Genomic DNA, 16,535 nt, shown 5'->3' on the forward strand with positions numbered 1-16,535 from the left:
ATATCATTTTTAAATTTATATTGGATTATTTTTATTTATAATGGATCAAATATATTACCAGTGTGAGTGAGGTTATCAAAATTTGTGAACAATGATTAAAAACAAGAAGTAATTCCAAAAGTTATTGACCATTTTAATATGCAAAGGTCCAAGATACCCCTTGGGGTTATGAAACATACACTGGTTCTTGAAACATTAAAGATTTAGTGTGTGAGATAATTTCACACATAAATGGAGAAAATGTTACAGATGGGAAAAAGAAACTACTTAAAATGATCTAGTGCAGAAAACTAGTTTTACTTACAATTGAATGGAATTAATTTGTGTCTAACATATTGGAATCTTATCTAAGTTCTCTATTAAAAAATGCATTGTCTGAGTTCCTAGATTTTTATTAAAAGCCATAGATTATATTGCAACTAAACCCAGTGCAAGACATAAGAAGCATACATAGATTGGAGAGTGAATAAAAACATAGATTGGAGAGTGAATAAAAGCCTGAAACAGTTTCCTAAAGTAGTCTTTAAGGTAGCACATTTTAAAGATTGGAACTCACAGTGTCTTTCTGAAATAAAATCTGAACACATTGGAATTTTATCCATATTTATGTCTTTACATATCTTTAAAATATATGTTCCATATGATTGGATTGGATCCATATGACAAATTCCCAAGTGATTTTCAATTATAATTTGACTTAAAGTATCCATCCTTAAAGTTGTTTCAATTACTTTATTGGTAAACAAAGGATCAGTTCATTACTGTTGATGTACTGATGCATTTTATTATGGTATACAATTATATAAAAATTAAGGAATCAAGTCTAAATTAATATTTCAGTTATATCATAAATTAGATTTTTTCCTCATTTACTTGACTTTAGGAAAAGGCTAGAAATATGGTAGTTAGAAATATAAAATCACTCCTGAGGATCACTGCCACAGCACAGTGAACAACTACCACTTGCAAAATTTCTCTGGGCATTATAATCTACTGCTAAATTTAATGTTCGAGGAAAAATTAAGTTAAATTGCTTTAAAACGATACTACTAGGTGTTTTTCATTCAAAGTCAATTGTTCCTGCTTACATTACACCACATTTACAGCAGCAGTTAGCAATGCATTATTCACAAATTCACACAGCCTTAGAAAATAATGAATCATTGTACTTTAAAATAACATTTTATTTTTAAACCTCTACTTCCTATAAGGAGGCTTGGGGACACAGCTCCACAGTGATCTACTCCCTTACAGACTGTAACTTTTTGACATGTCCCTTTTGCTCTATACATTTCTGAAGGCAGAATATATGTCTGCTTCAATCTGCAATATGTCAAAACCGTAGTTTTGGCGTCCTAAAAGACTGCATGAGCAAGATCTAGACTCTACAGGGAATAGGATAAGATTTCCCAACAAAATCCTCAGAGAACAGCCCTTAGCCTCAAAGAATAAGCGGGTGCATCATTATGATGGGGTACAAATTACAAGGCACAATATTCCTGGTTTTGTTTTCTTGTTTTAGCCATGCAGTTTTTAATTTTTAAAAATTTTCTTCAAAACAAGTCTATGATCACTCTGTTTCTTTCAATAAAATTTATTAGGATTATTCCTTTGTGTCCCACATCCCCCTCACCCCTGCAAAAAGATAAAAAATACAGTTACCATAATTCCTGAGCCATTCTCATTACAATGCTTTTCGACTTTCCCTTCTATTTACATTTAAAAATTATCTATCGGCTTTTTATCATATTCACTTTTTGAGTAGACCTGACAGCCATGTGATTAGAAATAGAGTATGGAAAGCATAAGGGAAGAGTTAGATAGATAGATAGATAGATAGATAGATAGATAGATAGATAGATAGATAGATAGACAGACATAGATATCTGTGTGTGTACATCTATGTTATAGGTGCTGGCCTGCTAACTATCAATCAGACCAGCAGTTGAAACCACCAGAGGCTATAGGAAAGAAAGGCAGGTTTGTTCGCTGCTGTCAAGAATTGACATCAACTCGATGGCAGTGAGTGTTGTGTTTGTTTGAAGTCATTCGATCTCATTGTTTCCATTTTCTGTTATCTTAAATTTTTATGACCCTTCTCTTCAACTCTTCTCATTCTGGTTCCATATCTGAAAATCCTGTTGTTTTTTTTTAAATAGTAAATTCACAGCACTTTATGAACTGCCAACATCTGATTCCCAGCTTCATCTTTAACCAACCAAATAGCACCACCATCATATTCTAATATATATATTTTTTCTGTAATAATTCAGTATTTAAATGTTTTACATAGCCCATGTTTTGGTTATTTCCGAAGATGGATTTTACTTGTCTAGAATATATTTACTCCCTCTCTGTTTTATTATATTACCATTTTCAGCATTGGATGTGTCAAATGTAGATTGGTAGTCATCCCTCTGAGGCTACACTTGATGCCCATTTTTAATAAGCTAGGTTTTGCATATCTATCAAACTCTTATTTATTAGATGATAATATATATGTTTATTCTATAAGCAATTAGTCACACAAAAAACGTGTGGCAAAGTTTATTACCTTGGTCTTTAAGATAAAAGTGTTAGCTATCTTATGGGAAATTATGTTTTAGGTTAGTTAATAAGTTTTCTATCATATGTTTTGAATAAGCATATCAATGTTATAAAAGAAACTTAGACTCTTCACTGAAATTGAACATTTTTGATGATGTGATAAAAAGTACACGAAAAATTGTCACCACCATGAAAAGCAGGCCTCAAAGATGTCAGAGGGACACACATGGAAGTTATTACAAGTAGTAGCTCGAGGACAGACCGTGAAAAAATCCTTGATAGGGGAAGGAGTCAAAAAGCTACCAGCATTGTGTTTGTCAAGACTTTTGTAATTACAAACACATGTAAAATACCAGTGCTTTAAAACTATGTGTCATCTCTTACTCATGTTATGTGTTTGTAGGTACAGATTAGCTCAATCTCTGTTCTATGTGTCTTCACCATGGTTTCCAGAATGAAGCAGAACTCTATTAGGTTCATGGTAATTTCAAGGGTAGAAGATAAGGACATGAAAAATATTGGATATTTGCAGTGGTGGCTGATATTTTTGCAGATGTGGTATATATTATGTTTGCTTCTATAATATTGACCAGAGAAAATCATATAATCAATAGGGTATAAATCCATATTCTTTCCCTTTAAATCATCACACATCACATAACCAATAAATTATTTACCATGTTCACAAAATATTACAGAGGATTGAGAACTATAGTAAGAACATTGTACAAGGACCTCAAAAGACTAGATTTAGAAAAAATACTGTTTTATTGATAAATCAGCCATCTATCATCTAATTCAATGTGCAGTAATATCAAGAAGGATACGTTCCTATCGTGTGGCTTTGCTGGCAGTACTACCAAGGAGCAAAGGAGCCTTGTCTTTCAACCACTAGTCAGAACAGAGGTGAAATCAAAGGGCAGAATGTGAGGGGCAGGTTTGCTAAAGGCCAGCAAAATTAGAAGTAGCAGTGCTTCTTATAGAGAAGATATTTGAAATTGGAGCAAACAATGTTTACAAATAGTTAACGGGATCACTTGGTTTCTATTTCCTTGTTTTGGTTTATTTGTTGGTGTTTTGGAGAAAGAGACAGGAATGGAGTGTGGGCTAAAAGGCAAAAATCATGAAGGTAAAAATTATTAGCAAAAATTAAAAGAAAAAAATATAAATGGATGGTAAAAGTAGAATGAGACTCACATTTTGTAACCAAATAGAACAGACATTTTAAGTCTTCTTTTATTTTTATTCAGTCCCACACTGTTTATTGAAATATTTTCAAAAAAGTTTTTATACGAAAGCAATAATGAGGAAATACTTGAACAAAATTCAAGATTTAGATGGAGACAGTAACAGGACAGGGATCAATAAGGATGGTAAAGAATGCTTTTTCTTGCTGAAGTCAAGATAAAATGGGAGAGGAAAGCATAGATTTCTGATGACATTAGTCAAAGAATTCCCTTGACAGGATCCAACTGCATCATATATGAAGAGAAAATGCCAATGGTTGATTTTAAGAATACACTCATTTTCAGTAAGACAGGTTCCAGGAAATATTGAAGATAAGAGCTCATGACTTACAAAAGACAAAAGTGGCTGGAATTGGAGATGAAGCAATGTTTACTCAAAGGTAGTCAAACTGGAATTTGTGCTTGATTCCCTTAGAGGAAAATGGAATTCCGGGTAGAGGACGCTTTGCTCTTTGGAGGGTAGACAGAACAGGTCATTGCATGTATGATTCCGTTCATTTCTTTCATTCTTTCTTCTGTCTTTGGATTCTTTAATGAGTACAAATGAACACAGTCTACTGATTATCTCTGTGTAACCTTGAAATAGGTAAGTATGAAAAAAAAGGATCCCCGGGATTGTGGAGTCCCTTTGTGTTTACCATGCCCCCATGGCACAGACTTGAACTCTACTGTCCCTTTGCCCAGGCTGTGCTCTTTGTGGAAACTGATAGCCCCTCCTTTCTCCTGTGGAGCACTTGATGGGCTCAAGGGAATAGTCTTTTAATCAGCAGTACCATCCTTTACTACTGTGCTACCAAGACTGCTAAATTAGAATGCAGACAACAGATTAAAAGACTCCAACTTTGTTACCTGGACAGCACCTCATCGTCACATGATCCCTCCCTCATAATGAATGCAATCAAATGCAAATATTCACAATCATCTAGTGTGGACACATATCCAAACATGCTATATATGCATTAAATTATCTCTCAGAGAGTGGAACTCACCATGGCCCTCCAGGTCGCAGGGATGACATCGCTGCTCAGAGCAGCCCCTGCACAGAGAGATCCTTAGGGCCCACCCCAACAGGAGACACGAAATTCCCTCACTGAACTCTAGCACTATGGGGACATCACTGGAGCTACTGTGCGGATAGTGTGCCAGGCCTGTGACACGCTCAGTGGAGTGAAATGCAAAGGGAGTGCAACAGGGTAGCAATGGGGAGCAAAGTAACCAAGTCCCCGAGGAATCCTGAAAATAGACTTCTGACTTGGGGGACAGAGCCTGTTACCTCATCAGACTTGATCTGAAAACATACATAAGGATCAGCAGACAGATCTGGAACTATCTGTTGAGTTTTTCCTTGTTTTGTTTTTGCTTGTTTGTTTGCTTTTCTTTTAGTTTTGCCCTATGTCTATCTATATGACATAAGCAAGACAAACAATAATGAGGAGGAAACAATGGGACAGTCATTTCCTGGGGGACATGGGAGAGGAGGACGTGGGGGCGGGGAGTGGGGAGCCAACAAACGTAGGGATAAGGGAACAACAAGATATCTAAAATTGATGGCAAGGGAGGCACATAATGCCCATTGGGGTTTAATCAAGTGCAATGTATTCTGAGAGGAATTACTGAGACTCAAATGGAAGGTACGCATGATAGTGGAATAGGAAGAAGGTGAAAGGAAATCAAGGAAAGAAAATATGAGGCAAAAGCTATTTATAGAGATAGAGCTGTTGGCATGTATATATGTAAATATACTAATGTATAATGAAAGGGATAGAGCTGTACATATATTTATGTGTGAAGTATTAAGATAGCGGACAGACTTTGGGCCTCTATTCACAGCCTCCCTCAACACACGAACACTGTTCTAATAACATGGTACTCTGACACTCACCTTACCCACATGATCACTGAAACAAAATGGGTGCATGAGTAAATGTGGTAAAGAAATTGGATGGTGGACAGCTATCAACAGATACAGAATCTGGGGTCTTAAAGACTTGAAATTAAACAAGCAGCCATCTGACAGGGAAACAAATAAGCCCACATGGAAGAAGCACACCAGCCTGTGTGATCATGAGGTGTTGACGGGATCAGGTATCAGGTATATAAAGATCAAGAACAAACAACCATGTTGGTGTGAATGAGGGGGTTTGGAGTGGAGACCAAAGCTCATCTGTAGACTATTGGATGCCCCCTCCCAATCCCACACCCCACACAGAAGAGTTAAAAAAGAAAGGATGGTTAAACCTGGGTGCAGTATAGCACCAATGAAACACCCATCATTCCTCTAGTCCCTGAATGCTTCCTCTCCCCATACACCTTTACCGTGACCCAATTCTGGCTAGACCAGAGAACACACATCCATTAAAAGCTCTTGACACAGGGAGTTTAGGACAGATAAACCCCACAGGAACAGTAGTAGGAGTAGCGATAGCATGATAATAGGGTAGTAGTTGGAAGGGGGACGGGGAGACCAGGGGAACCCATCTCAAGGTTGGGTAGATAGCCCCCACCCACCCCTGAAGTGGAAGAATAACAGAAATGTGGGTAAAGGAGGGTGGGAGGATGGGGGAGGGAGGTAAAAAGAGGAACTTATACCAAAGGTTCAAGTAAAAAATGTATTGAAAATGATGATGGCAACAAATGTACAAATATGCTTGATACAATGATGTATGTAATAAGAGCTGCAAGAGCTATAAGAGCTCCCAATGAAGTGATTTTTTAAAAAAAGTATCTCTCAGATAGCATTTCCTTTCTAACATCAGAATTGCTAGTTTTTATTAAAATATATCTATACAGGTGCAAATGCATAAAAATATAGATAGTGATAAACATTTATATGTGGATTCCTATAAACTACATTTAAAACCAGTATTAGTAATTTAATTTATATTTATAATCAAATTTTCATAAGCACTTATGAAGTTAAAATATTTTCTCATGACTAAATGTAATTTTATAACTTAAATGCCATTTAGAAAACAAAAAAAGTATGGAGGATATCTCAGTCAGTAACTGTTACTGTAAACTGTTACCATGTGTTTCCTTTATTATATGTAAATGAGCAGAATGAAAGAGTGATAGATACCAATAGGATAAAGTGATACGGATAACAAAAATTTGATGTATCATTGAAGGATTCCTTCTGCATTAATGATCACATATTCTGCTGAATGTGTCACTTTAGAAAATACTGAACTCTGCACTTTTGACATGCATCAGAAGAGCCGTGATCCTCTGAGGGCCTTGAATGTAGGTTTATCTCATAAACCTGCAAGATCTACACAGCCTTGCCCATGATAGGTCCATATCGTACCTCATTCATTTTATTATATTATCCACAAATGAGCTTCATTATACACTCAAAGAAAACTTCATCATACTCACCAAGGAAATTAGGTAAAAAGACATAACCAATGGTTTATACTCTTCTTTCAATCTTAAAATGGTGTTTATAGTTAAACTACCCTTGTTACAGGAGAAGATATAAGTATTTTAGGCTTATACTATATTTCCAATTTTCTTTTTTTAAATTGAAGATTATATATAGAGTAGCGAGTAGGGTTAGTTCTGGGTAAAAATAAGTAGAAATAAATAAAAATTTAAAATAAAACATTAGGATCACTATATGAAACAGGCGATAATCTCTTTTTCTTCCCTTGTTCATGGGGAATTCTTGTTTAACTCCTAAATCAAAATATATCTATTGAAAAAAGAACAAAATCTTCTGACTGCAGACGTGTATCTTTACCATTGTTATTTATTTTTAATCATTTTATTGGGGCTCATACAAATCTTATCACAATCAACACAGGCATCAATTGTGTAAAGCACACATACATTCGTTGTCCTCACCATTCTCAAAACTCACTTTCTGCTTCAGTTCCTGGAATCACCTCATTTTCCTTTTCCCCTCTCCCTTCCTCCTCTCTCCCCACTCCCTCCTGAACCCTTGATGAAGCAGGAGGTGAATTAATAAAATTACATTTACATAGGACTCCACTATTTTATCCAGAGGGGTGAGCCATAGTAACCCCGGCTATTGGACTGCCCAGCACAGAGTCAACAAGTGTAACCCACCAGATGCTCTGCACCGCACAGAGGAGGCTAGAACTCCTCCTGTAAAGTATCCAGACTCCGAAATCCCATGTAATGTTGATCGGAGAGGAAAGTTTGGTTTGAGTTTTAGGATGCCAAGTGGTTAGAAAAGGGGCTGAGTCAAAACAGAATTCCTTTTAAGATGAAAAGAGTTTGTAGACATTTTCCTAAGGAAATTGAGACATTTGAAGAATTTTAAGCATTGAAAGATTTGGTGGAGGGGAAAATTGGTGAAGGGAACTTGAAATCTGGAGCATAACAACCTGATGCTGTAACAATCAAAGAAAGCAAAATGAAAACAGCTCCAAGGGAGGGAGACATTTTCACGCAAGATATGGTGGATGACACAATGGGAACGTATTCATGAAATGTCAAAGAAGTATCACAGGCATGTCTTTGTAATGTAGTCAATGACCCCAAAAGTGGCATTGGGTCTACATTTATAGTTACTTCTGACTTCATTAACTGTCCTGTTACCATCGGCAAGAAGTATAGTATGAAAAACAAGACATTAAGTATAGAAAGAAGTATTGGAGAAATTTTTTTGAGCAGAGAGATGCCCTTATATCATAAACTTAATTATTAATATTTGTAAAAACTTAAGAAACTAACTTTTGTTACTTGTGACATTTGATAATAAAACAACCAAAAAAGAACTGAAAAGGTTACTGTGATGATTTTCTGCTTTCTTCAGGAAGAAAACCTGAGCAAAAGGAAAGTAGTCCTTAGCCTCTTAGAGATTGTTCTAAGGATGCAAATGTTAAATAAGTCAGACATCTTGTCCTGAAGCCAATACAATGAAACACAAGCCCTTCTTGTAGAGGGGAGAATTCTTCTGCTTGGGGTCACAGTTTATTAGGGAAATCTTGAGTGTTGGAAGTTTAAACAGTTGTTCTTTATAAAAGCACACTGATAAAACAATAAAATATATATAAGTTATTCATTACTTACCATTAACGATCACAATGATATCACGGAAGTCAATTTCTCCCCGAGCTTCCACTCTGCCTTCACATCTGTATATTCCTTCATCGCTCTTATTGATGTTGAGAATCTGCAGATTATTGTTGGCTAACATAGCGAAGCGATCTGAAAAGTAAACAAAGGGGTGAGAGTGCTATATGTAATTATAGGTAGAATGCAGTGTGCTCTAAATTGCTAAGAGTTAAAGTATAGCACTTGTCTAATACGATCAATGTTTTCATCAACAAACAAATTCAAATTTGAAAGTAAAATGTAATTTCATGACTTCACTTTTTCTACTCCACACTGACTTGTTATATCTTTTCTCTTTAAAACATATTCTAGATTTTATTTACACAAAAATGGTTAGGCTATTATTTTGCCCTTGGTACTTTGAATGCAGAAATGATACACACAAGAAAAATATTGGAAGATTAGACATTACAGCTATGAAAATGTTTTGAATATAAATATATAGACTTGGCAAGGCAAAAGGATTATAAATTGTATTGAAAAATCTTCCTCATTAAATAACTAAATAATAATTTTGCATATCCTAAGTAAGAGTTAAATTATTCAATAATATTCAAGTCATATGAGAAAAAACACTGAATGAAAATATATCAACTTTATAGAGGAGGGTTTCTTTAACTTAATGCAATTTAGTTACATTAGACTTCATTAGATTTATTTCAAGAGTCCATTTTGTGTGAGTGTATACACATACATACATATACAAATGAGAAGGAATATGACATTAATTCATTGATTGTTTATACTAGCTCACTATCCAAGGTAGTGGCCCATTCTGATATTATTTTCCACAATATAGATGCAATATTTTCTATAGCTCAGTATTGTTGGATTATGAAGTTCCTCCCTCGTATCGAGTTAAGGATGTTCATGCATCTAGTACTGCTTAGAAAGATGTACACGCAATGCCCTTAAGTTACATATATCCATATATATCATTGAAAACAGCTATTGCTAGATATTTTTAAAAAGAATTTGGGATAAATTGTTTAATAAAGAATATATACACTCCACAATCATGGCACTTTTGGGCAAGGTGTTCCTGTCATTATTGTTAGCTTCATTATGCCATTATATTGGCCTGTGATTCCAACGTACCTAAATCCTACAGCTCCCGCCTGGGGAAGTTGGGGGTTTACTTGTCTTCACATATCTGCTTACCAGAGCAATCATGGAAGCCAGCGTCTAATAATGGAATCCCCTATATGTGTGTAAGAATAATTGTGAGGATGGCAGGCAGTGTTTCATTCTATCGTCAAAAGGGTTGTTATGAGTCAGAATTGACTCAATGGAGTCTAATAACAACAACTTCTTTCTGGACCAGAGAGTAGATGCATAATGTAAATATCTGCCTTGGTTGCCAATTGGAATATGCCTGAGTGAGAAGTAAACCACTCCGCCATCAAACACCTCAGCTGGTTTACCTGCGCTCAAGACAACTAAAGTCACTGTCATAGAACCAATGCTGAGTCATTGCAACTTTCCAAGACAGAGTAGAACTGTTCAATAGGGTTTGGGAGACAATGTAAACTTTCTCTGGAGGAGCAGCAGGCAGTTCAAAGTACAGATATTGTGGTTCGCTGCTCAATGATTCACTCCTCACACCACCAGGAGTCCTTAGCAAGACCGTAATGCTAACGGGGAGGTTTGGACCTGATATAGGAGTAGAGCAATCATCATATTATGATGGAGTAGATGTGTGACATTGAATTAATTCATACTCATTGCTATATGTAACTCTATGTAACTGTATACGCCGGATGACGCAGAGGGCTTCCTAGATGATCATTTCTATAAGCATATACGACCAGAGCTGTTCTCCCGAGAAGCCACAGCGCTTTGGTTTGCTGCCAAGCATTTATCCATGAGACGCTGGACGACAGGCTACCATTAAAGAGACCAGTAGGTTGTTACTGGTTGTCTGGTAGCTAAATGTCAACTAGGATGGTAAATATACCACATTCAGAGGTTACCTAAAAGGTGAAAAGGTGAAAAGGTTGATTATAAAGTGACAGCTGTATGAATTTCAGCCCAGGAGTTCAAATTTGTTCAGAAGGATTGCAAGTCCTGCTGGTTGACCCAAACCAAGTGTGTAAGCAGAGCTTTTCACTTAGGGAATTAAAGAAGAAATACAGAATTACAAGGAAACAAATGGAATAAAGAAAGGCAATCTGCAATAAAACCATAATTACAATTCACAAAATAGTGTGGAGTTACTCAGAACTCTTAAAGCTACGTATTTATTCAAATTCAATGTAAATTTTTATATAATGGTCAATTAGAGTGAGAAGCATTATTAAATACATATTTTAAATTAACGATATGCCAATAATATTTATTATTATAATATCACATTTTAACTTATTAAAACGCATACCAATTTTTACTTATTACTTTTAATTTATGTGAGTTAAGAAAAATAGCAGAGATAGCCATTCTTTTAGGGATATATTATTTTATATAAAAGTGAAATAATTGGATTCCACAAATTCACATTTTATAAGAATATATTAGTCTCCAAAATGTAAAAGTTTCAACTTAAATTATATTTTCTTATTTTTAATCTCTGTAACACAGTTATCAGCTAAATCTACATATAAATAACATTACATATGTTTATTTAAATCAGATTTTCAAAACATAGTAAAATATGAAAAATTAATTTCAAATGCTGTTTGTTTATAAAGTAAATGAATTTATGTCAGAAACTATGAACCCAACCAAACAAATAAACAATAAATCTCACTGCCATTGAATTAATGTCAACTAATAATATGAACTTTATAAACGATGGATAGCCTTGATCAGAATATAAATTCCGGAACACTTCTTTGTGCTCACACACAAAGTTGACATGGATCAGAGGCAGTTGTGGGAATAGAACAAGGGCATGCGGGTCAAAATCCAGAGGGGTGTGTGTGTCTCTGCTATTTTCTCTCACCATGCTCATTCGATCTGGATGCTGAGTATATAATCGGAGAAGCTGGCTTACAGGAAAATGAATATGGCATCAGGATTGGAGGAAGGCTAATTAATGGCCTGTGATGTGTGGATGCACAACATTGCTTGTCGAAAGGGAGGAGAACTTGAGGCAAAGTGATTATTGCTTTACTTGCAATGCTCATACAAGCATGAGCCAAAAGATCAAAAGATAGTTTATATTAGGTACATTTGCTGCATAGGAGCTTTTAGGTTATTAAAAAGCAAGGATGCTGCTTTGAGGACTAAGGTGTGCCTGATCCCTGCCATGGTATTCTCCATCACTACTTACACATGTGAAAGTTGGGCAATAAATAAAAAGACTGAAGAAGAAGAACAGACATTTGAATTGTGGTTCAGGAGAAGAATATTGAGAGTGTCATGGTCTGTAAAAGGGACAAACAAATGTCTCTTGGAAGAATTAAGGCCAGAGTGCTCCTTAGAAGCAAGGATGGTAAACTCCATCTTACATAATTTGGCCATATGATCAGGAGAGACCATTCCCTGGAGTAGGACATAGCAATTGGGAAAGCGAAGGGGTAGCAAACAAAGAGGAGGGCACTCAAGGAAATGGACTGACACTGTTATGGCACCAGTGATCACAGACATGGGGATACTTTTGAGGATGGCACACGAGTGACTGTGTGGCGTTTCATTCTGTTGTGCATAGAGTTGTTATGAGTCAGAATGAACTCAATGGCACCTGACAACAACAACAATAGTGGCCATATACGGCACGGTACAAATGCCCCTCTGAGTTTCTGAGACTAAACTCCTTAGGGGGGTATAAAGCCTATCTCTCTCACAATGAAACCAAAGATAGCACTCTTAAGAAATTCCACAAAATATGTCAAGCTACTTGTTTGTACCCTCATCTCTCCCACTCAACTAACTGCTTCCACCAAAAATAAATAAAATTATCAGTGAAGCAATTCTGACTCATAATAGGATAGACTAAAACTTCCCCACATGGTTTCCAAATGTGTGATTTTTATGCAAGGCCAAAGGTCAGGTCTTTCTCCAGCAGAGAGGCTAATGGGGTTGTGTGTGTGTGCGCACAGGGTTGCTATGGGGAAGAACAACTGCCGACCACAGAAACATGCTCATTCAAATGCACTATGATCCAGTTGATTTAACTTACAACGTGACACAGATTAGTACAGTCCATGTGGGTTTCCCAGGGAATAAATCTTTATAAGATCAGAAAGACTCATCTTTCTCCTGAGGAGCAGCTGGTGAATTTGAACAGCTGGCCTTCTAGGTAGCAGCTACCTGTGACACCAAAGCTCCTAGGTGACTAATCTCCCTGAAACTTGGTCATTGATATACACAAGTTTTGTGAATGCCTTCACTTGGAGCCCTCGTGGGTATGAGATATTCTTTCTTCTCCTGACCAGAGAATCTCGTCTTGACTACCTTCCAATTCATTTTTCTCATAAGTCAATGTGATGTCTTGCTTTTTGTTGTTGTTTTTAGGGGTGTGTTTATTTTTAACATATCTGGGTGAAAGTAGGTATGGAGATAACCCCTTAAGTCAGATCACACACTGATGACACCACCTTGGGACTGTGGCCTTCTGTGTAAGAGCGACCCTGAAGATAACCTAGCTCTCTCTTGCTCCTTTGCCTTGTGCTGGACCAAGATCTGTTCGGTTCATTGATAGCCTGTTGTGTTGCCTGCCCATCCCAGGAGCTGTCAGCAGACCATCAACCTCGGAATTATTTAGCCCTGCCTCCACCAGCCTATGGCTCTCCTGCTTCATCTCCTTGCTTCCTGCTCACCAGCTCCTGTAGCTACACTAGTCAGGTGAAACTTCCCACATACATCTGACCTATGGACTTGACCTGAACTGTACTTACTACTTTTAGAACATATCTAATTCTAGAACTACATAAACCATTTCTTGACATAAATCTTCTATTTACATACACATACATGCACCATTGGTTTTGCCTTTTTAGAGCAGCGGTTCTGAACCTGTGGGTCACAACCCCTTAGGGGGTTGAACAACCCTTTCAAAGGGGTTGCCCGATTCTTAACAGTAGCAAAATTACAGTGATGAAGTGGCAATGAAAATAATGTTATGGTTGGGGGTCACCACAATACGAGGAACTTTATGAAAGGGCTGTGGTGTGAGGAAGTTTGAGAACCACTGTTCTAGAGAATACATCCTAAGACAGGAAATAATACTATTCCAGAATACATGAAATCACATCAATCCTTTGATGACAGCCATTTCTGAGTCTCTCCTGTGGATAAAACCCACAAAGTTCTTAGCAGATGTTTCAAAGCCATGTTGAATTGGGTAGTCCTCCTTTCCAAAGTAATTTTATGCCTTAATAGTAATTATAGTTACATTTACTTATTAATATACATTTGAAGGGTTTACATAGTCATATGTTCTATTTATTTTAAAATTATTCTTGATTTGTCATCTTCCCTCAGGGTGATCATTCACCACTTGTTTCACTCCTAATGGAATTATGACTTGTTGAAAAATAACAAACAAAAAGCAATAACAAGTTTTGCCTGTTTACTATCTTCTCATATTTTTTACCTGATTAAGTCCTCCTTCAGAAAAGCAATTCTCACACATTGCCCACACCATCTCCTGTATTGAATGTAATCTTTATCCTCTCTTTTGTTACATTTGTTATAAAACAGGTCTATATAATTTTCATAAATCCACCTGACGTGGTGTCCCCCAAACAAGGACCTTTTTTTGTTAATTGCAATGCAGTGAATTTAATCACTGTGTTGATGTCTTAAATACAAATCCATAGGATGCTTGTTGTTCTGGAAAGTACCAGCAAATTCTGGTTAAGTGTCTCACAACTACTCTGTGTCCGACAGAAGTAAATACAGCCCAGGAAGTGCCATCTCACAACAGTTCCTATGTAGGAGCCCTTTGTTAAAGCCACTGTGTCAATTAACCTCCTTGAGGGACTTCCTCATTCTGGCTTCCGCTGTACCAAGCATTATTTCCTTTCCAGGACTGACAACATGTAAAAATATATGAGAATGAAGTCTCCCCTTCCTTGTCTCTAAAGAACATTCCTGATGAACTCCTTTTAAGCAAGAATTTTTTTGTTGTTGTTTTTGGCAATTCATGGTACTTGCAAGGTGCTTCATCAGCAAAATAACTAATATATTGATGCTTTAGTATTCCTTATTCAATATTTTACTATGCATATAAGGCAATCAAAATATTATCTCTTAGGTCAGACTCACCTTAGTCATCAAAGTCACATTCTGCTTTTTGACAGTTCTTCTGCAGCATTTTATACAATGAATGTACTGTGTCCTCTGTTCTCTTGACTTCTGATTCCATGAGCATTAATTATGAATCCTAGAAGATGAAATCCTTGACAAATTCAGTCTTTTATCCATTTTCATGATGCTATCCCTTGGTTCACTTGAAAGGACTTTTTTGGTTTTCTTTACATTGAGTTGAAATTCATATTGAAGCCTAACATCCTTGATCTTACTCAGCAAGTACTTCAAGAACTCCTCATGCTCAGCAGGCACATTTGTGTCATCTGCATCTTGCAGGTTGTTAATAAGCCTTCCACCCATCCTGATGCCACGTTCTTCATCATAATAACTAATTACTCAGATTATTTGTTCAAGCAGCAGGTAGCATAAGTGTGATGAAAAGGTACGACCATCATGACCACCTCTCATGGTTGTAATGCATACTGCATTCCCTTGTTCTGTTCCACAACTACTTCTTGATCCATGAACAAGTGTACAGGATCACAATGAAGTGTTCTGGAATTCCCTTTCTTCTCAAAACTACTTACCCTTTATTAAGATCCAGAAATAAACATTTTTCTGATATTCTGTGCTTCCAGCCATGCTCTATTTGATATCAGCCATGATATTCCTTTTTCTGCATCTTTTGAATTTTGCCTGGACCATCGCAGCTTCCTGTCAATGAACTGATCCAATGATTGTAGGATAATCTTAAGCAAAATCTCACTTGCATGTGATGTTATTATAATGCTCCATAATTAATGCATTGTGTTGGGCCACCTCTCTTTGGAATAGGTATAAAATGGATCTCTTCCAGTCAGTTGGCCAAGAAGCTGTGTGCTAAATTTCTTGGCATAAAACAGTGAGTACTTCTATTAATTATTCAGCTTGCTGAAACATTTGAATTGTTATTCCATCAATTCTTGGAGCTTCATTTTTGGCTAATGCTTTAAATGCAGTGCAAATTTTCCTTCATACATGGACTAACTATCGTGTGGTACCTTTTGCAATGGTGAGATGTTGACTCCTTCTTTTGCGATCGGGATTCTGGGTGTTCTTTCTTTTCTTTTGATGCTTTCTTAATTATTCCATATTCGCTCACGGAATCTTTCAGTATTACAACTCCGGGCTTGTTTTTCTTTAGTTCTTTTACTTAAGATTTGCTAAACTTGTTCTTTCTAATTGTTTTTTTCTAACTCTAGGTTTTTGCATATTTCATTATATTTTACATTGTCTTCTGAAGTTTCTCCTTAAAATTTCAGTCAGCTCTTTGACTTTATAATTCCTTCCTTTTGTCTTAGCTATTCTGCAATGAGGAGGAAGTTTAAGACTCTTCTGATGGCTATTTTGACCTTTTTTTACTCTCCTGTCATTTTTATATCTTTTCACTTTCTTTATCTATTATATTCTTCATGTCCTCCC

General features: G+C 36.4%; 1 protein-coding gene across 2 annotated transcripts in view; it reads right to left on the reverse strand.

Moving 5' to 3' along the window:
• The window catches only part of NCAM2 (neural cell adhesion molecule 2), a 595,057-nt gene that overhangs the window by 246,590 nt on the left and 331,932 nt on the right, over positions 1-16,535 (reverse strand). For both annotated transcript variants that reach the window (XM_075542416.1, XM_075542417.1), the window contains exon 5: positions 8,835-8,972. In XM_075542416.1, the coding sequence (XP_075398531.1) occupies positions 8,835-8,972 (138 nt within the window). The remainder of the gene's footprint in view (positions 1-8,834; positions 8,973-16,535) is intronic.

The sequence above is a fragment of the Tenrec ecaudatus genome, chromosome 2, assembly GCF_050624435.1.
Source record: "Tenrec ecaudatus isolate mTenEca1 chromosome 2, mTenEca1.hap1, whole genome shotgun sequence".
NCBI classification, from domain to species: Eukaryota; Metazoa; Chordata; class Mammalia; order Afrosoricida; family Tenrecidae; genus Tenrec; species Tenrec ecaudatus.